The following is a 22,579-nucleotide window of genomic DNA, read 5'->3' as shown; positions in this document are numbered from 1 at the left end:
TTGCCCTTCATCTGATCATTTATGTTGGTGTACTTTGTCAGCAATTTCATTACATCTATTGCAAGCATGCATAAAAACATACAAAACTTTTGTTCTGTACTTCATGTAAGAGGAAGAACCTAGGTTGGATTCTCTCCAGCCGATATATGCACATTTTTGTATTGTTGCTTTTTTTTTATTGCTTTTTTGTATTGTATTGTTTTAACTAAGAAATATGTTGCTGTATATAAACCCTGCATATAATCTATATCAATGTATAATGCTGCTTTACCACAAACATACAGCATCATTTTACTAATGATGCCCCTCTGATTTCTCCTCTGGTGACACCTTTCTTACAAACTGCTCTCCTAAAACCTAACTGAAGCCCTTAAAGGGGATCTATCACCCAGACATAAAAATCTGTATAATAAAAGTCCTTTTCAAATTAAACATGAGACACAAATATTTTTTTTTAATAAAGCACTCGTACCTGTTATAAAGTTATGTAAAAATCTCAGCTGTCAATCATATGTTACCTGCCCCTCCTCTATATCTTAGGCTTAATGCCAGGGCAGGCAATTACTTTCACTTTCCATTCAGCATTTTCTACATGTCCCTGAACGCCTCACATTCCCCCTCCCTCCTCACATCCTTATTGTGTAGCTTGTGACTGGGAACAGGTATCAGGTGCTCCATTCGGGTACATAAACAAGATTTTGGGAAGATGGAAAGCTTTCCTTAATGACAATGTCTACAAAATGGCAGCAGCCTGCTTGATGTGATTATGAATTCCAAGACTGAAGGAAACAAGCTTGAATAATTTATATAGTGTAAGTATAGTTTATTGGTTTAACTAACACCGTAGAAGAGTATTTGTAATTATTTCATTTGTTTCTTTAAGTTTAATACAAATAATTGGGCACTGTTTACTCGGAGGTTTATATTTATTAAAATTAAGGTGACGTTAAGTTGAGGCAGTGGCTTAAATTTAAAGCATTAGTGCAATTTTTTTTAGCAAATGATAAATAGTGAAAAAACAGGGCTGAGTGTAGAGAGGCAATATTTCATAACAACATTTTATCCACAGAGAACATATATTCTTATACTTTATTTCCAGTTTGTAGTTCTTCATTATTGACAGCCTAAAACCATGGATGAAGAATTTCAAAGTACTTCACCCATGCAGAGGAAGTTGTCCGTCTTTTCTCTTCGGTGAAGCCATTAATGTAGCACTGCCATCTCATCTATTTCACCTTTGCATAAACAGATTGATGTAGAAGGATCAAGTGTGATGCATTTTGAGAGAGCTTTGGGACTTTTCTGAAGAATGACTACCCTTAAATGACATTTGTCTTATAATGGGTAAGCCTAGAGCCAAGTGACTCAGACCCAGAGGCAAGAGAACAATGAAGGGCAAGAAAGGAAACAAGAAGGAAAGTCTGTTACAAGCAATTGAATCACTGAACCCCTACACAACCCAGCTAATAAATATGATTGACAGCATAAATGCAAAATTAAACCAGCTTGGAGCAGTATCTCCTATCAACCTTGATTTTATGATTCCTTAAAAAATAGCTAAGAGAACAATAAGTAATGCCCTTTGGAATCCTGTGGAATTATAAGCCCTACTGGATTTATGTAACCTGGAGGAGCAATATCAGGCTGTCTGTGTCTTGCATACACATGGAATATCTGTGAAACATTCCAGGTAATTCCTACAGTTGGTGGTGCTAACTCTTATGAAGCTATGTTGTCACCAACTTCTTGTGCTGATTGCTGAATAAAATGTCTTGTAAAGGATATTCATGATCCCTTGCCTACTATATGAAAGGTTCTTTTGTGGTATTTATCCCCTCAATTTTTTCTAACCTGTATGGTCTGTTTCTGTACCTCGTCCTTGGTACTGGCATTCAATTGAAGATATAGTTGGTGAAACAGTCCAAGGTAGATGCAGAACTTTGCTGCAAAAATTCTTTATTCACACAACATGTTTCGAGCAAAATTGCCCTTTGTCAAGTGTCAAGTGTCAAGTGTCACTTGACAAAGGGCAATTTTGCTCGAAACATGTTGTGTGAATAAAGAATTTTTGCAGCAAAGTTCTGCGTCTACCTTGGACTGTTTCACCAACTATATCTTCCCTTGCCTACTATATGTACTAATATATGTCAGCCTTTTACAGCAAGTCATTGCGTGAGTAGGTAGTAGGAAGCCTGGAATTAATAGCTCATCACAGGTGATGTTAATTCCTGCAAACAACCGCAACCACTGGAAAATGCACTGGTGCAATTTAGCACTTGTATTAGTATATTAATAGCTTAATATTTACAAGGAACAAATGTGTAGGGAATTTTAGTAAATACAGTTAAACCTCAATTTTACATACCCTGATTTTAAGTCTTTTATTTTACACTTTATTTCTGTCGTCCCACCAATATGTAAAGCACAATGCATTTTGCTAGTTTCCCATTTTCCCGGATTTTACAAAAAAAAAAATTCTGGTCCCCTAAAAAAACATAAAATAGAGGTTCTAATGTATAGCTTTCAGTAAAATTAGCAATGGTTTTCAGAAGTTCTCGTATTATATAAGCTATAATGTATCCTTGCTGTAAATTATAAATAGTATTGATGATATATGCATTAATTATATATTAGTCACTAAGGAATGGCATTCCCATACAAATTCACAAAGCCACAAGTTGATGTATATTTCATAGAATTCCAAGGTGCCTTCTAATATCCTTTATGATCTACAGTAAAAAGTATATTATGTCTTAAAATGCAGGAGTGATTGATTTAGAAGTGAACAGAGCATGTTATTACTTATAAGAGCCTGCTTGGTGTTCCCAGGCCTGTGACTTGGTCTTACGTATAAATATTATTCTTTATAAATAGCATTATCTATATATTGCTATACAATAATATTCACATAAGCTTCCTGCTGTGACTTGAAGACTTGATCATTAGATTATCTACAGAACATTACCATAGTATTAACATTGCCTCCTTATTCTACCTAAGGCAAAGTGATACAGCGCAAGTAATTACAGACAATGGACCAGAGACAATGATCGCAGATAGAGTTGTTAATGATGAATTCATTTGTAAATATATGCCTTAAACTCAACAAGTAACACATAAATATATGCCTTAGTAACAATATATTAGATATAGGGATAAAAAAAGAAAAGCCAGTGGAACAAGTTCCAGAGAGACTGATCTCACTTCTGCTACTACTCAATATTTGTGATGTCTGTGCATTACATACAGCAAACAGGCAGAGGTTACCAAAATGTTAAGCTGGAAGAATGAGATTCTTTCTGCTTTTCTTTGGGGTGGATGGTATATATCAATGCAATCACCATTTGTTTTAAGATCGGGGTCAAATGAAAGCAATAATTGCAGTACGTCAACATTGATGGTCTTTTAAATTGGGGTCATGTAGCCAAGAAATGATAGATAAAAAGCCAATGATATTATAAAGACATACCTGTTTTATGTCAAGCTTCATTTCAGCTAAAGGGGTAGAAATGTCTTCAAAGAACCTTGGGTTAAAACAGGTTACATAGACAGTGTCTGGATCTTAAGTCACATGTACATATCTGATATGTTCCATTTCTATCTATATAAATATATATGCACACTTGTGCTTTGTGTTCAGGATGGCTGTGGTGCATAAATTCAGAGCCTCAATTCACTGTAAATGCAGGTTGAAAGCAAGGGTTATATCGGTTTATAAAGTATGGACTATCTACTAAAGGTAGGTATAGGTTGACAACGTGCCATATGAAATAGATGAACACTGTAGCAGAGGGTACTGCTACATAACACATAGCAGAGTTATAAGACATTGGGTCACTTTGCCTCATAGAGATTATAGCCAAAAAAGCTTCTTTCTGCATCTGGCACAGGAAATGTAGGTCACCTCTTCAGTTCACTATCCTTCAGTTCACTATCCATCCCCTATTATACCCGAAATGCATTTACAAGGCTGATTTAAATTGCACCAGTGCAGTTACACATAGCAAATAGTAAGTATTTCATTTTGTTCTGGCTACAATGTTATAAAAAGTCGCAAAATGTGACAGGTAGCTGCCCCATAACCCCATAGTGAACAAATGGGTTGCTTTATACACCAAATTGTTATTCAATCGAAAAAGTTGCCTCTAAAACTTCACTTACTTAAAACAAGATTATCCTTTGGGTGTGTTCTTTCTTTGATGGCAACACCTGGTCCAGTGACTAGGTTTGGATCTGATTATGCACTTTGGCGAAATAACAACTTTATAACAAAGAAGCAGTATACCCATGGCATATAGTCAGTGAATCATTTAGGCCAATCTCTGGGACTGTATAAAATAAGTGTAAGAGTGTAAGAGCAACTACATTTATTAAACCTAAGGTCACAGATGGTATAATTTGTACAAAATACTATAGATTTAGCCAGAACACAGTAATTCATGGTCCTCTTAATAAAAAAAAAACATGTGTTGCATTCTGCCAAGTATTATGTATGCCTATACTAAGTATTGTCAATGAATTTTATATTTGATAGTGTCATATATAGATATATTTGTCATTTTCTAACTTGCTATTATAGCAGTGAGTAACAAAAATATATTTGTATATCACTGACATATTAACACTCCACAAATACGTATGGCCTTGACAGTAACATTATTTATCTGTTTTACGGAGAAAGAGAAAGCAGTTAAGTTCTGTCATGCAGTGTCTATGAGTACATCCAACAGGATTCTTGGACTGAGAGGGCTTTATAGAAAACCTTGGTGAGCACAGGTATGTCACCAAAATAACGTAGGCCAGACTAGCTCACCTCATGAAAATTTTGAGTTTGTTTTGGTTGCCTTTGTCTTCAGTTTTTTTCTAATCAAGACACATACAGATACTTTTTTCTGTAAACCTGCTTCAAATAATTGTCACTGTTCTTTCTACAAAGTTTCTCAAATCTAGGATCTGGCTTTCCAAGAGAAGACAATGGAGGAGGGGTGGCCTGATGACTAACTGAATGCTTATTTACTGTATGAATACACTTGCACTAGCTGTTATGCCAATCATTTCATGTTTCTGTAACCTTGTATTAACTAACAAGGATTCGGATTTTAGAAAACTAAGGGAGACTTGAAACCAAGAATACAGGAATAGTTCATGAAAAATGAAATTACACCACAATACATCAGTATTTTTTTTCCTTAAATAGAAAATAATTTTGTCACTTTAAAATATATTTAGGATTAATGACATTCTTATTTACTTGCCAGAAGTTAAACTTATAATCAACAATGGAAAGACATCTGCTGTAATACATTACTTTCTCTTGGAACACTTAACAAGTTTTGTGTCATTTTACTGCTCTTTAATAATTAGGTTAAAATAGTAAGCAACCTTTGGAATTTCATCAGAACAAAAACTTTCATCATCTAGCTAAGGGATCCTGGGGGCTGTAGCTCTTTAATAGCTGCAGCAAATAAAGTTGTTTAACTGTTCCAGGTAACTATTCATTATGCGAATTGGGCCACATATTTTTGATAAGTGCCAGTGGAGAGTAGCCATTGGATAACTTGAACTACTTTTGAAAAAGTGAACAAACTTTGTGCTGACTACTTGCTGCTAACTATATAATATGCAGAAATATTGCAATCTATAGCACCTGTTTTTCTACTTTAGTAAAGTTATGTAGGGATTCGGTAAAAAGATATCACTACAAAATGCTCCTCCTGATTTAGTTCCCAATAGATTAAGGGGAAGAAGAAGCCTACCTGAAAGGTAGGTCTTTCCTTACTGGTAATGTATGTCTGTAGGGTGCTCTGGGGTTGCTCCATATGAAATCATATTAGGTGACTACCTGACAGTATATAAGTCAGATAAGGGTCTAAATTGAGTCTAATGGATTGCCTTTGGGAAGAAAGGGGCGTAGCAAAGAGCCTGCAGTAGAAGGTCCCAATGAATAGTAAGCCTGAGTTAGAAACCAGTGAATGAAGTTTGACCACTTATATGATTACTTACATGTTAGGGATTCTGGAATATAAAGGCATTTAAAGCTCTATATATTAATCAGCCTGAACAAAAACATTGAGTAGTAGAAGGATCAGCACTACAAAGGCCACATGTGTATATAATATTGGATGCAGAGATTAATTGAGGGATTAGAGACTGAGAATTTCCTCTGGGAATTTATGAAAGAGTGAAATTCTCCTGGAAGTGAAAAAAAAGTGGAATGAATGGCAAGAATATTTTATGTATGGGACCTGTTATCCTGTTACCTGTTTTTTTTCTTCCAATAGGGATGAATTAAAATGAATTGCTTAATTTAATTAATTTAAAATCTTAGTTTGCTACAAGGTACTGTTTTTTTATTAAAGAGAAAAAGGAAATCAGTTGTAAAAAATGTGATTATTTGGATAAAATGGAGTCCATAATTCAGAGCTTTCTGGATAACTGGTTTCCAGATAACCGATCCCATACCTTTACTAACAATTAACATTAGCATTACTTTCTTAATTGTTGAGCAGGGTTTTTAAAATGACCGTGCATCCAGAAGTGTTTGCTTAGTGGTCAGTACACTACACCTCTAGTTTTATCCCTTTTCCATGTAAGGAAGGGCCCCTTCTAAGGGTTAAAAAGAGCATTGTACCTGTCCAGCTGTCTCTAGATCTTCCCTCTTTCTGAATTTTGCTTGCAGTATTTTGAATATTGCAAAAAATTAGCACCAAACATAACTGCAACACCATGGCAAAGAGACAATATACTTTGTGTTTCCTTCAACTGGAACAATACTGTCATATGTTTATGTCTCCTAAACAGGGCCAGTGGCAGTGCATCTGTGTGCAGTCAACTGTAAGTGTATTACAGAGAATTGCAGATATTTCATTGTTCCTGCATCTCTGGCTATTTGTATTGTGGGCACCAGATGTTGAACGGATACAAACAAAGAAATGAATTAGAAAAGGCAGTCACTGATTTCTCAAGATGCTCCAACATCCTGTGAGACAGTGAGAGATTTAGGACAAGGTCAATGCAGTATTATGATGAGATGCTTCATTTGAGCCATTCTGCAGAATAACATACTCTATACTCTGAGCTGGGCTGGTGCATGAAATATTGCTATCTTCAAAGAAAAAAAATCCATAGAAGGATGCACAAGGTTTTGTACCGATAAAACATAAAAAGATTACATTTTAAACCATTTTCTGTTTTTGTATCTTGCTTTATTTTGGCTCACTTACTTACAATTACAGCATATAGGATCTGGCTCAATTTGTCTTTTCCAGTTCTAAAAAAACAAGACTAACCAATTGTCAGGCAGCATTTTCTGCAGCTAAAGGCAAACTTCTGATTAGATACTGTGGATTACACTGTTTACACTGATTGATTCACTCTACCAAATAACATTTTATTCCTGAACTAACAAGTTTATTTTTTAGTTGTAATATTGGTGTGTAGCAGCCAGCTCAACTCATTTTGCCTGGTCATGTGCTTTCAGAAAGAGCGAGCACTTCATGATGGAACTGCTTTCAGACTGGCTATTGTTTCTCCTACTGAATGTAATTGAAGAAGTCAGAGAGGTACTTGGGGGTACTTTACTACTGAGTGCTATTCTCATAGCTACCAGCTAGCTGTTATCTTGTGTCAGGGAGCTATTATTTGGTTACCTTCCCATTGTTCTGCTCATGGGCTGTTGATCAGGGAAGGGAGAGGGCGATATCACTCCAACTTGCAGAGCAGCAGTAAATTGTGACTGGTGTTTATCAGAGCACAAGTCACATGAATGAGGGCACCTGGGAAACTAATAACATGTCTAGCCCCACGTCATATTTCAACAATAAACATGAAAAAAATCTGTTTGCTCTTTTGAAAAAACTATTTAGTGCAGAATGCTGATGCGCTCTGAAAAAAACATTTTTCCCCATGATAGTATCCCTTTAATTTTCTTACAGTGTCTGTCTCTGATTTTCCCATTATGCCCTCATTTTCATCCTTATTCTTGCATTCAAATAACAAAAATAACAATAATTTACCCCGATAAAACCCTAAACATGATTGTATATTATAAGTTTGATACTATAATACTATAAGGCAGTATTAACCTTAAAGCCCGATTTGCTGCCTAGAAGAAAGCAAACAGATAAAAGTACAAGAGATGTATTTGCAATATAAAAATGGGAAACTTTGCTGAACTTCAGACAATCCACAGGTATGGGTTGTAATTCAACAATAGCTAGAGGACAACAGGTTGGGCAACCCTGATTTATATAGTTCTTTCCCTCAACTGAGGGCCCCAGTCTTTCTGGGCACCTCTAATGCGGAGAACAAGTAAATGTACATTGAGAAAATAAGCACAGAATATCACAGCCAAAAAGATTTATGAAGGACAATTTTGATATATCAGATAATTGTAATTAACTGCTTCTAAGGGCCTCAGCCGGCATCTGAATGTCCTTCCACCCGCTGGGAAATGAGGAATTCAAGACTGAGGCGCAGCTGTATGCTAATCGGTGAAGCTCTAAAAATTGGGAAAAGGTCAAAAATTTCGATTCCCGGCTCATTTCCTTGTCACTATTCATATTGATTCTGGCCATCTTCAGCAGTCTGGTGTTTTTAATCAGTGGTCTATTGTTAGGAGAGCGTTCAATCAGTGAATGGTTGCAGTTGCTTTAATTAACCATGGAAATACTAAGGCACTTCTGGTTAATTAAATATCCACCAATGAAGAGTTACAAAACTTTATTAGATATCCCATTGTCTGTACAGTACTTGTATCTGCCATGATTCTTCCATGAGAAACCATGAAGTCAGGCATGTAATTGTCTGTAGGAAACAGTTCTACACATTGCCCTTTAACATTTCTAGAGCACATTTATGAAAATATTGGTTTCCATTATTATTCTGCATGATTTTAAAACAAAGGTTCACATCATGGCTTTCTAGTCTAGAATAGGCTTATATGAAAATATAAGCTAACTTTGTGTGATTAGTCACATGATCCAGTCCTGATTTAAGATTTTCCACTTGCCATCAATAAATATTTTAACATGGAATAAAATCTCTAAAACAGTCGGACTGTATCACAATTTCCCTAACAACTGTGTTGGCCCTGAGACATGATATTTTATTAAAGTAGAGTATAGTAATAGTACAGGTATGGGACCTGTTATCCAGAATGCTTGGGACCTGGGGTTTTCCGGATAACGGATCTTTCCGTAATTTGGGTCTTCATGCCTTATGTCTACTAGAAATTCATTTAAACATTAAATAAACCCAATAGGCTGGTTTTGTCAGCAGAAAAGAAGTTGGGGAGTTACTGGGGCATCTTCAGAGGCACAGATCTTCCCTGCTAAAGGGCTGTGGTTGCCGTGGGCTAGTTCAAAAGCCAAAAACATAAGGTGCAGCATGTCTAGTCTACTTCTTTAGCTAAGCTTTACTTCTCCTTTAATGGATCAACTTTGCACAATACTAAGATTTTTTTCTGTAATGCAGTATGTTCTCACTTGCTTAAAAGCCTTTCAACCCCATCTTGAAATTTTCTAATTTATCTGCCAGTACAACCACTTCAGAGAATTCCACAACTTCACAGTTCTCACTGTAAAAAACACTTTCTGAATATTAAGATGGAACCTTCTTTCTTCTAAATGAATGCCCTTGTTCAAGGGTCCCCTTACATTTATACATATTTATACATAGCTATCATATCCCACCACTTACGCACCTATTCTCCAGTGCAAACAAACCCAACTTGACCAGACTTGACCATATCGCCTTCTTTGCCTTCCACATTTAATATCTTATAAAGAACTTAAATATGTGTTTGCGTTACGTAAGAATATATGAAAATAAAACAAGTTTTAATATTATTTGTATACTTGAATAACGCATATATAAAAAATGATCACTTGGAAGCTCTAACATATCCTCCTGTGACTATGTGACCTGCTCCCAGCAAATTAATAGTGGTTCAAAGCATTCTTCTGTTCTCAGTGAACAGACCATATTAGCAAGATGTTCTCCTGAACATTATCCATGTTTTGCTTGATATCTGCTGCTGTGTGAAACTGGGGTATCACATTGTCTGATGGTTAGGAATGACCATTGTTGCAAGAATGCATAATTTTTATGAACAATTATTTGTGTTGCATGTTTGTTTATACCCTTATGTACAGGGATATTATTGATTTTTTGCTTTTAACTGCATTTATAAAGGGGATGGGACAGCATTTTCCCTTAGTCCCATTGTAGGGAGAGAAACTTTTACAAAAGTACAAATATTATATTGCAGTGTGACAAAAATGTTAAATTTATGTCCTCCCTGTAGATGTCCAGCAGTTGGTTAATTGGCTACTGACAGTTGAAGATAGTTAAAGGATGGCAGGCTGGACATTCTTTATTTATGTTATATTTTCCCTCAGACAGGAGCCTCATCTGCCTGCTTTGACTGTTTTCCATTTAAATAATGGAATCAGCCAGACCAAATGAAGAAAGAGGTTTTGTTTAGAGACCATCACCACAGCAAAAAATAAATATATATTTTATAATTTCAACAATGAGCAAAAAACATTGAAATTAAAAAAGACACATTTAATGAATCTCTTCAACATCTTGTTTATTGTTGTAAAACATGAAAAAGGCCAGTTCAGCATTATCCATGAGTATCCCCAACCACGTGCTTCGGGTGCACACGAGGACGGCCACGAGGCTGTCCCCGCCTGCGAAGGGGGCCAATATGTCGACTCCCGGCCCAGGTGGGGTTCTCATTACTACCCCTGGCCATAGTGCTTGGCATAGAAGACCCAGTTCTTGGATCCTGCAGAAAGAACTGAGCAAAAGAACATGGGAGTGTGGCAGATACTGAGGAAATTCTGGTTCCTCTTGAGCGTGACAATCCTCCTCGAGCCCTCCTTGCAGTTGTGGTGCTACCACTACATGGTGTTCCCCTGCCTTCTGAAGCCTGCCCCTCATGGGATAGTGCACGTTCCTGCCTTCTTTTCCTCAGCTCATCTCGGATGTCACCAAGTACACCCAAGAGTTGGCGATGAAGTTCTCTGTCCCTTGCTCTCTCTTCCCTTTGACGTGTCATCTCCTCCTCTTTCAAAACAAGCTCTTGACGGTACAACTGATCTCTCAATTTTTCCAACTGCAGTAGGCGATGGAGGCTAGCCCTCCAACGAGCTCTTCTGTCATCCTTTGCACGAGGACGACCAAGTCTCCTTGGCATTGTGGCACTGGAAGCCTGGTCACCTTCAGGGTACTCAGATGAAAGGAGGGATTCATTACAACTGTGTTCACTGCGCTGAGAAGATGCTAGTTGATGGTCTTCCTCTCCTTCATCATCTTTTCTGTGATCCTGAAGCAAAGGCCACACCATTCCACCTCGAAGGGAGCCAATTTCAGTTTGCTGACTACCACCATCTCTCTCAGACTGAGTAGACTCTGCTGACTCTGGAACTCTATCAGATGGTGGGATGTCTGAATCACTCTCATCCCCCCAACCTGTGTGTGCCGACAAGTAGCAGAGAGGATCCTCAGTTGAGGAAGCCAGAGGTCCAGGGGACACATGCCTGAAGGACTGCTTGATTTGCCTCCCGACAGTGAGAGACACTCTCAGTTCCTCTTTTGCTGGGGACCAGTGCTCTAGGTATGGGTTGATAATCATTCCTTGACACCGTCTATTTTCAATCTCCTGGTCTTCAGTATCTCCCTCCACTGATGTAGTGCTATAAGTAACTAAGGTGCCACTTCTCTGAGGTGGTGATAGTGCTGACCTCATGGGAGACCTCTGATTTGGCAGTGATGATGCTGCAAAAATAAAAATATTTAGTTTTAGGATAATATGATGCATTGCAAAATAACAATTGTATAACTATGAAGCTTTTCTGATCTAGCTAATTATAACTAAGTCTAATTTTATATTTTTCTTTCTGCAAATAATCATGTGAATTATTCTCTCAAGCTAAACTTTGGTGTTGAGTACTAGGTGTTTACAGTAGATAATTGTTTGTAGAAGTAAGAAACTAGTGATGAAACGAGTGAAATTAACCCCGCACAAGTCTGCAGCAAATTCAGAGCTCAAGTGAAATACACAATATGTAATTGGGATAAGGTGAAAAGGAAAATGTAGTTACACATTAAAGGAGAAGGAAAGCTATGGAAGCATTTTATTGCCAATAGATTAGCTGCAATAGTGCAAGCTAGAATGCTATATTTATTCTGTAGAATGTTTTACCATACCTGAGTAAAAAGCTCTAGAAACTCTCTTTTTGTTTAGGATAGGAGCTGCAGTGTTAACATGGTGTGACATCACTTCCTGCCTGAGTCTCGCCCTGCTCTGGGCTCAGATTACAGTAGAGAAGGGAGGGGGGTGGGGAAGAGGAGCAAACTGAGCATGCTCTTGCCCAGGGCAATGAGGTTTAAGCTGAAGGCAGGAAGTCTGATACAGAATCCCATGTGTACACAATAGAAGGAAAGAAATGCTGTGTTTCTTTTGACAGGGGACTCAGAGCAGCATTACTTTGGGGGTTTACTGATATATTTAGATGAACCTTTCTGATAAGACTAACTTAGTTTTAACCTTTCCTTCTCCTTTAAATCAAAATTTTGAAAAATTCATACCAAAAAATCATCTGATTATGGGCAATGGTTGCCAGTTGGCTCTTGAATCAAGGTTTTCTATTCCAGGTGTTTAATTCATTGTCGGGTTTTATAAATAGAGGCAATGATACTCCCAAGAAAACTACATCCATCTCCAATTTTAGAGAAAAATTTTCATTTAACTATTTTTCAAATCTTCAGTCTCATTTTTAAAGACCTGTACTTGCTGAACCTTTTTTGAGCCAAATGGAAACCCATGCAGAAATGTTGGCACCTATTGTCTTCGTGGTCTGCAGCGCTGCAACGTATATGACATGATCATGCTCTGGACAGACATGGAAGAAGCGTGGATTTGATGCAGACTTTTCCTTTGTGCAGGTGCCTGTACTGCTCTGACTGTACTGCCCCTGCCGTTGCCTACAGAATCCAGAAAAAGGGAAATAGGGTGAGTAGGCCTCGGCTATGGATCTTGAAGTGCAGGACCTTCAGCAGAAGCTAAAGAAGCAGGCTGCCTGGAGGAGTTGTGTTGGCTGGGATTTCTGGCATCATATATATTCATCTCACATCTTCAAACAGGAAGAACAGCAATATTAAGGCTAACATATTGCTGATCATCAACACTAGAAATCTCTACTAAAAGACAAGTTATAGTGAATAATACGTAGCCCCTAAGTGAAAAAGGTAGATTAAACTATACCTATACATGGGAGAATAAATAGTCCTACATAAATATAAATTCATTTTTTTTGTATTCATAGTTAGTGTGTGGAGTCATAGAGCATATGGGTGTAATTAAAAAAAATATTTTAGTGGCCATTTAATATTCTCCTTGATTTTTGAGTTCTAACACATTTGTCAGGTAATCTTGAAAGAACTCTCCTCTGCACACCCTAATAGGGCTGGGCACTGGATTCTGAATTTTGCTGGCACTGAACTGGCATATTACTCATACTCTACTCCTGCATAAACTACAGTTTTATCCCTGAGTAAAATGCATTATATTCAAGTCCATTGAGCTTACCTGGATCAGTTTTGATGCCTTCCAGCTCACCCACCATTCTGCACAACATGCAAGAAAGGAGGAATCCCTTCCCCTCTTACAGGGTTGGATATAATGAGCAGGGTGGCCCCTCCTGGCAGCCCTGTTGGGGAAGCTTCTCTTTAAGTCTCGCCGAAGGTCCAGGCACCCAATGTCTTGTGTTGAGACTCTTGGTACATCATACATAGCCGAGGCCGCTGGATCTGTGTTCACAGCTGGGGCTCTTTGTTTTATATTTGGGAAGTGGGGGATCAATGGGATAATATTGTTTATGTATATATTGTTTTTCAGCAGGGAGGCCAAAGACAATTTGTTAACGTTTTAGAGAAGTGCTGCATTTCCCTATCACTTAGCATAGGATCTCTTCTGGTAAGGGGCACATGATCATCTGAATCTGGTATCCTGAGTGTCAGTAAAGAGGGTAGCACATGAGTGATTTTATACTAAAATTCTTGCACCCAATGAATTTGTTTTGTCCCTGGCTTTAAATGGAAATATGTCTCTTTGGTATATGACAAACAAATGCAGAGAAAATGCAATGTTTTGCTAGTGTGTATGGTTTTTCTAGACACATTTTTACATAAATATACATTGCTATTTATATATTTTCAGTTAAATACATTAAGAAAATTCCATGAATCCAACCAATGCTGAAAAATCATGTTCATATTTTCAACAATTTCTGTTATACCCAAGCTCTTTCCTCTGTAGGTAGGAGGGAAATGGGACCCAAAGTCCCACAACTGCTTTAGGATTACAATTCTGACATCCTGGATTTGTCCGATTTAAGTGTTTTGACTTGACTGATGGTAATTGAGGAATTTTAATGGGTCTGTTGGAATAGGCAAGGATCATTCTTTAAAGTGCATCTTAAGGGGTGTGTGAAATATACATCCACTGAAGTTGGTTTGGTAGGAAGCACCCCCCCCCGGTAGGACCCCCCCCCCTCCGGGCAAAAGTACCTCCATCCTCCAAAATTTTTAAGAATAAGAGCACCAGCCCAGGGTAGGACATAATTGAGTCACTGGATGTGCCGACCAAATTGCCAGCCAAGTCATTTGACACTTCCATGTTCTTTAAAATTCACAAGTTTGGATGACATCTAGTAACCAACACCAACATGCCTGTAAATGTGGTGAGTCAATGCTATCTGTTGATTGTTTTTTATGGATTATTAGATCTGGAGAAACATTGTGACTTTTTCTATATTACCCCTTATCTGTACTGATGTTTTTTTCAGCATTAGTGGCATTAAACATAATAAAAAAATTCAGTAACTCATTCAAAGTTTGCAGTATCAAAATCAAATAATATCATCCGGCTAGGTCTTCTTTCCTTAAGGATTTGATGTATAAATCTGTAGTGAATCAAAGACCAACACAGGAACAAGGTTTCATTTGGACTTTACAGAGCAGACAGAACAGACTAGCAGAGAAAAGCAGAATGCTGACAGATAATGGTGCTACAATGGTGGAAATGATTAAAGTCTTTAAAGAAACGTTACCTGGACTAATGGGATCTAGTTCACAGAGAAACATAGGTGGTCCCTACTTCTTGCAGCTAGTTTAGGATGAGATATTTTCCTAGCAAACTAAGAGTAGCAGCTAATAACCACCCTATGCGAGCCAGTCTGGTACTCTTGTAAATAAAGCTGTGTTAACTCAATAACTGATGATATATGATTTAATAACTTGCCAAATCAAAATTCCCATTCATGTATTGAGAGAATTTATACATTTGAACAGCACATTGCCTCGATTGTACAAAGTATTGTAATGGGTGCATTTTATAATAACATTTGCATCAACCAAGACTCTTTGGGAGTCATGTATTAGGGAATTTTTTCCCTAGCAGTAATGTTGATAGATTGATCAACAATAATTGCGTATACATTGTTATAAGTGCACACTGGTGTACAATTTTAATGTTATGTTAAAAATACTAAAAATAACTATATTATGTATAATAGAGTAAGTATAACTGTATATACTACTGTATATGGAACACTGTTAAATTAGTGTATAAGATTTCCATAAAATACATAATTATAGATACATTATTTGGGTTGCACTGGTAAGAATACTACTACTACTACATTTACTACTTTTCTATGTAATTATCATTGTATATTATATATTATAAACTTTAGTAAAAGCAGATTACAGCCTTCTGGCAAGAAAATGCATAGTGCAATTTAAACACATTTTCCCCAGACTGCTGAAAGACAGAGCCTGCAGTATAGCTATATCCTTGCACCGAATTTCAACATGTACTTATATGACTATTATATTATGCTCTAATATGAGCAACATGAAATCCTTTTAGACACAAAAAGCATTGTGTACAGCAACTGCCTGATACATTAGTAACCGGCTGCTATCGGCTCTGTGCCTCCCTTGGACAACGTGAATGCAGAATTCAGATGAGGAGAGTTGGGAGAGCACTGCCAGCAACTCGTGGTTCATCCATGAATGCTTAATGCACATTTATATCTGAAATTGGATTCCTGTTCCTCCACCCCAGCCCAAGCACGACCTGATTTGCACACTGCTTAAAATTCATTGAAGCGCAGGCTCCATGAAGAGCAGCGGTGCTGGGAATCAGCATGGAGGTGGCATCTGCTAAGAAGAACGATCAGGGGCATTGCAGGCATTAGGAATGAGCTGGCAAATTAACCCCGCAAGAATAATGGACTGTAGTCTGATTTTTCCATGACTTAATGTACAGTATCCAGCCCTAACTGGCTTACCATGCTGTTTACATATTCAAGACTAGAATGGTTTTCATTTACAAATTGTGCTGTGAAAGTTCATTCATAATTAAACCTCTTAACATGGTTAGAAATAGAGGCATGCCTTATAGCAAGCTTAGGGCAGGGCCCCCAACCTTTTTCATTCATGCCACATTCAAATGTAAAAAGAGTTGGGGAGCAACACAGGCATGAAAAAGTCCCTTTTTAGGAGCTTTAAGGATCCACATTATGGAAAAAACACATTATCTACAACTACCAAGTCCCAAGCATTCCTCATAATACATGCCTGTCGTGTATATAATATACAGTAGGACTAACTGCAAGCAGTTTGAATGTTCTTCCTGTGTCTGCATGGGTTTCCTCTGTATACTTCAGTTTCCTTCCACACTCCAAAAACAAAATTGGCTCCTGGTAAAAACTGAGAATGTGAATGCTAATGTAGGGACCTATAGGATTGCTATGACCCTATAGAGTTCATTCCCTACCTTTCTAATCAGGTCCGGACTGAGAATTAAAAGAGGACCTGACATTTCAGGTACACACAGGCCCAATCAACCCACACAGAGGCCCAAACACCAGCCCACTAAATACTGATTTTCTATGGCACCTTATAACAGCCCCTCTGACATTTGCCAGAAACCACAGATTGCCAGTCTGGGCCTGTTTGTAATAGTTTTCTTATATCCTTTGTTATTGGGCATAAGCCTTTGTAACAGTTCTAGTATAACAACAACAGCTATAGGCCAAAGGGTGTAATACCACTTCCTGCCACACTGCTATATAGTGTTGTGTAGGGAGTAGCCTCTTCCTCTTTGGCTCCTGGTGTCCTCAAAGCTGGGTGTTCCCATTGAGCCTGGGATCACCAAGGCCCAGTAAAGCCATTTACCCCAAAGGGACACCTTTGTTGCTTGATTAGGGGACCAGGAAACCCATTGAGAAAGGAATAGCTAGTCTAGGGAAGCTGTGGTAATATACTCTCTAGGAGAGTAAGGCAGATAGTACTTAGCAGCATGAGCAGTTGTCACTCCATCAAGGATTGATAGTTGGAAGTAGCTTCCTACAAGGCTTCCCTTGTTGTTGCCTTTAGTGTAGTAAACTCGGTAATAGAGACCTAGGTTAGCAAAGGACTGCCTGATCTCTACAGTGATTGATCCCGATCCCCACAGAAGTAACATCGGTCTTGTATGAATTGATGTATTCCATGTCTGTTGAGACTTATGGGAGTGACAACCTTCTGCTGTATTGTGTGATCTGTCTGACTCAGTATCATCTGCTATCTCCTAAACTCCTGCGTGAGTAAAATCTGAGGTCAATTGTCCTTGTGCAATAAAATCCCTTCTGTTATTTTATCAAGAACCTCCTGGCATCCAGCCTGCACTAATAGCTTGTATAGTTCTACTACATCTAGGGAAGCTTCCAGCTGGCTAAGGCCCTGGCCCTGTTGTGTACAGTAGGTCACATGTAACCCATGCTCACTCCAATAGCTGGACCCTTTGGGGTATTTTTATCAAAAAGTGAAGTTAATAGTGAAGTTCCGCCACTCTCCATTCATTTCTATGGGATTTTTATAGGTGTATTTATCAAAGGGTGAACTTTCACTTCACCCATTGATAAATACGCCTTTCAAAATCCCATAGAAATGAATTGAGAGCTGCGAAATTTCACAGTGGCGGAACTTCACTCTTTGATAGATTTACCCCTTTAACTCCTTTTTGGCTGGATAGCCCAAAAAAAGCGTTACCCTAATATGATGGGAAGCTCAACTGGGGCAGGGAGTGATGTGAACATCACTAAAAAGTTAAAAAGAAATAATACAGGTATAGGATCGATTTTCCGCATTACTTGGAACTGGGGGTTTTCCAGATACCACATGTTTCTGTAAGTCTCCAAAAAATCATGTAAACATTAGGTAAACACAAGAGAATTGTTTGCCACCAATATGGATTCATGCAGCTTAGTTACCATCAAGCACAAGCTACTGTTTTTTTATTACGGAGAAAAACAATTTAAAAAATAGAATTATTTTCTTATAATGGATTCTACGGGAGATGACCTTCCTGTAGCCCAGCTTTCTGGGTAACGGGTTTCCAGATAAGGGATCCCATAACGGTAGAAGCATGTATGAATTTATGTTGTAGTACAAAGCTGACATCATCGATGAAACCTATGCGCTCCACATTGTACATTGCACTACTAGAGTAATCCCTGTATTAGCCTACTTTCAGCTGCAATTGTCAAGATTAAACAAACATACTGCAATAATCAGGTCTCACAGCGCATGCTTGGTTGACCCAGAGACCGTGAATTCACAGCATGCTGAATAAGATTCTGTGTGATTCAGTTCTCTGCTGGAGACACAATTATATTTAGAAGTAGAGATGTCGCGAACTGTTCGCCGGCGAACTTGTTCGCGCGAACATCGGGTGTTCGCGCTCGCCGGAAGTTCGCGAACGTCGCGCGACGTTCGCCATTTTGGGTTCGCCATTGTTGGCGCTTTTTTTTGCCCTCTCACCCCAGACCAGCAGGTACATGGCAGCCAATCAGGAAGCTCTCCCCTGGACCACTCCCCTTCCCTATAAAAACCGAAGCCCTGCAGCGTTTTTTCACTCTGCCTGTGTGTGCTGAAGAGATAGTGTAGGGAGAGAGCTGCTGCCTGTTAGTGATTTCAGGGACAGTTGAAAGTTTGCTGGCTAGTAATCGTTTTGATACTGCTCTGTTATTGGAGGGACAGAAGTCTGCAGGGGTTTGAGGGACATTTTAGCTTAGGTAGCTTTGCTGGCTAGTAATCTACCTTCTACTGCAGTGCTCTGTATGTAGCTGCAGTGGGCAGCTGTCCTGCTTCTGATCTCATCTGCTGACTGCTGCAATAACAGTAGTCCTTGTAAGGACTGCTTTTATTTATTTTTTTGTTGTTTTACTACTACTACTACTACTACTACTATAAGAGCCCAGTGCTATTAGTCTAGCAGTGTTGGGGAGTGGGACTGGTGTGCTAATCTGCTGCTCCTAGTAGTTCAGCAGCACCAACTTTAATTTTTTTTTTTTAATATTCATTTTTTTTTTATTTTACTTTTTTTTATTTTACTACCGCTGTAGTAGTGTATAAGTTGACCTTTTAGGCATTATTTGCCCTGTAGGCATTATTTGCACACTGTTTTCTTCAACCCGCCATCGAGCTGTGTGACCTTGTTCCCATTCTGTCTAAATATCCATAATATTACCGTCTCCAGAAAAAACACCGGAGTCACTTTTTTCAAGCAGCATTCATATATTTTACGTAATCCGTATCCACCGCTGTAGTAGTGTATACGTTGGCCTTGTAGGCATTATTTGCACACTGTTTTCTTCAACCCGCCATCGAGCTGTGTGACCTTGTTCCCATTCTGTCTAAATATCCATAATATTACCGTCTCCAGAAAAAACACCGGAGTCACTTTTTTCAAGCAGCATTCACATATTTTACGTAATCCGTATCCACCGCTGTAGTAGTGTATACGTTGGCCTTGTAGGCATTATTTGCACACTGTTTTCTTCAACCCGCCATCGAGCTGTGTGACCTTGTTCCCATTCTGTCTAAATATCCATAATATTACCGTCTCCAGAAAAAACACCGGAGTCACTTTTTTCAAGCAGCATTCATATATTTTACGTAATCCGTATCCACCGCTGTAGTAGTGTATACGTTGGCCTTGTAGGCATTATTTGCACACTGTTTTCTTCAACCCGCCATCGAGCTGTGTGACCTTGTTCCCATTCTGTCTAAATATCCATAATATTACCGTCTCCAGAAAAAACACCGGAGTCACTTTTTTCAAGCAGCATTCATATATTTTACGTAATCCGTATCCACCGCTGTAGTAGTGTATACGTTGGCCTTGTAGGCATTATTTGCACACTGTTTTCTTCAACCCGCCATCGAGCTGTGTGACCTTGTTCCCATTCTGTCTAAATATCCATAATATTACCGTCTCCAGAAAAAACACCGGAGTCACTTTTTTCAAGCAGCATTCATATATTTTACGTAATCCGTATCCACCGCTGTAGTAGTGTATACGTTGGCCTTGTAGGCATTATTTGCACACTGTTTTCTTCAACCCGCCATCGAGCTGTGTGACCTTGTTCCCATTCTGTCTAAATATCCATAATATTACCGTCTCCAGAAAAAACACCGGAGTCACTTTTTTCAAGCAGCATTCATATATTTTACGTAATCCGTATCCACCGCTGTAGTAGTGTATACGTTGGCCTTGTAGGCATTATTTGCACACTGTTTTCTTCAACCCGCCATCGAGCTGTGTGAGCTTGTTCACATTTTGTCTAAATATTGATAATATTATCGTCTCTAGAAAAACCACTTGAGTTACTTTTTTTCAAGCAGCATTCATATATTTTACGTAATCCGTATCCACCGCTGTAGTAGTGTATACGTTGGCCTTGTAGGCATTATTTGCACACTGTTTTCTTCAACCCGCCATCGAGCTGTGTGACCTTGTTCCCATTCTGTCTAAATATCCATAATATTACCGTCTCCAGAAAAAACACCGGAGTCACTTTTTTCAAGCAGCATTCACATATTTTACGTAATCCGTATCCACCGCTGTAGTAGTGTATACGTTGGCCTTGTAGGCATTATTTGCACACTGTTTTCTTCAACCCGCCATCGAGCTGTGTGACCTTGTTCCCATTCTGTCTAAATATCCATAATATTACCGTCTCCAGAAAAAACACCGGAGTCACTTTTTTCAAGCAGCATTCATATATTTTACGTAATCCGTATCCACCGCTGTAGTAGTGTATACGTTGGCCTTGTAGGCATTATTTGCACACTGTTTTCTTCAACCCGCCATCGAGCTGTGTGTATTATCGTTTCCAGAAAAACCAACTGAGTTTTTGTTGTTGTTGTTGTTTTTTTAAAAATAATGCCAGGCAAAGGCAGGCCGCCACGCAGAGGCCGTGCTAGGGGCCGTGCTGCTATGCAATCCTGTGGCCCTAGCAAATTGCCCAGTTTTAAAAAGCCAATGACCCTGAACTCCCAAAATGCTGAAGAGGTAGTTGACTGGCTTACACAGCACACCCCATCCTCTACCGTTTCTAACTTTACCACAACATCCTCCTCATCCTCCACTGCTATGGCCACCCCACGTAACACTTCCTCCACCACCGGTGCCCCTTCTTCACTGGGGTCAGAGGAGTTATTTTCCAATGAGTTTCTTGAACTGAGTAATGCGCAACCATTATTGCCAGAAGAAGATGAAGGAGATGAGGACCTTACACCAGATTTAATTCTGGCAGAGAACACGATAGAGATGGACATAATGAGTGATGAGGAGGAGGTCCCCGCTGCTGCTTCCTTCTGTGATGTGTCAGAAGAAATTGATGCATCTGAGGAGAATGATGATGAGGAGATTGATGTTTTGTGGGTGCCTAGTAGAAGAGAGCAAGAGGAGGGTAGTTCAGATGGAGAGACGGAGAGTCAGAGAGGCAGTAGGAGAATAAGACTTAGAAGAAGCAGGGAGGACAGCCCGCAGGGATCAGTAGGGCAACAGCATGTATCGGCACCTGTGTTCAGCCGGCCAACGCACCCGCCATTGCCGCCAATACCGCAAACTCCGCCAACTTCTACTGTTACCGCCAGATCGCACACTTCCAAAAAGTCAGCAGTGTGGGATTTTTTTAATGTGTGTGCCTCTGACAAAAGCATTGTAATTTGCAATGAGTGCAGTCAGAAACTGAGCCTTGGTAAGCCCAACAGCCACATAGGTACAACTTCTATGCGAAGGCACATGAGCGGCAAGCACAAAGCACTTTGGGAGCAACACCTCAAAGGCAACAGGCAAACTAAAAGCCACACTCCTTCTGGTCCAGCATCTTACTGCTCTACCTCTGCTCTCCTTGACCCGTCTGAACCACCCTCCACTCCGCCTTCCACCTTGACCACCTGTTCCCATTCCCAGTCATCTGCCACCAGCCAAGTTTCTGTGAAGGCCATGTTTGAGCGTAAGAAGCCAATGTCTGACTGTCACCCCCTTGCCCGGCGTCTGACAGCTGGCTTGTCTGCACTCTTAGCCCGCCAGCTTTTACCATACCAGCTGGTGGACTCTGAGGCCTTCCGCAAATTTGTAGCAATTGGGACACCGCAGTGGAAGGTACCCAGCCGCAATTTTTTTCTAAAAAGGGAATACCACACCTGTACCAACATGTGCAGAGCC

General features: G+C 39.2%; 1 protein-coding gene across 4 annotated transcripts in view; it reads right to left on the bottom strand.

The window, feature by feature from the left end:
- LOC108708218 (disks large-associated protein 3-like) overlaps positions 1-22,579 on the bottom strand; it is a 210,512-nt gene that overhangs the window by 26,691 nt on the left and 161,242 nt on the right. Inside the window, exon 7 of one of the 4 annotated variants that reach the window (XM_018246689.2) lies at positions 10,578-11,787. The exons of the other annotated variants lie outside the window; for them this stretch is intronic. Within the exon in view, the coding sequence (XP_018102178.2) occupies positions 10,631-11,787 (1,157 nt within the window). The 3' untranslated portion in view covers positions 10,578-10,630. Of the gene's footprint in view, positions 1-10,577; positions 11,788-22,579 lie in introns of those variants that run through there. 4 annotated transcript variants of the gene reach the window in all.

This window comes from Xenopus laevis, chromosome 2L (genome assembly GCF_017654675.1).
Source record: "Xenopus laevis strain J_2021 chromosome 2L, Xenopus_laevis_v10.1, whole genome shotgun sequence".
NCBI classification, from domain to species: domain Eukaryota; kingdom Metazoa; phylum Chordata; class Amphibia; order Anura; family Pipidae; genus Xenopus; species Xenopus laevis.
The sequence above is the reverse complement of the archived record's forward strand: the minus strand, read 5'-3'. Positions and strand labels throughout refer to the sequence as shown.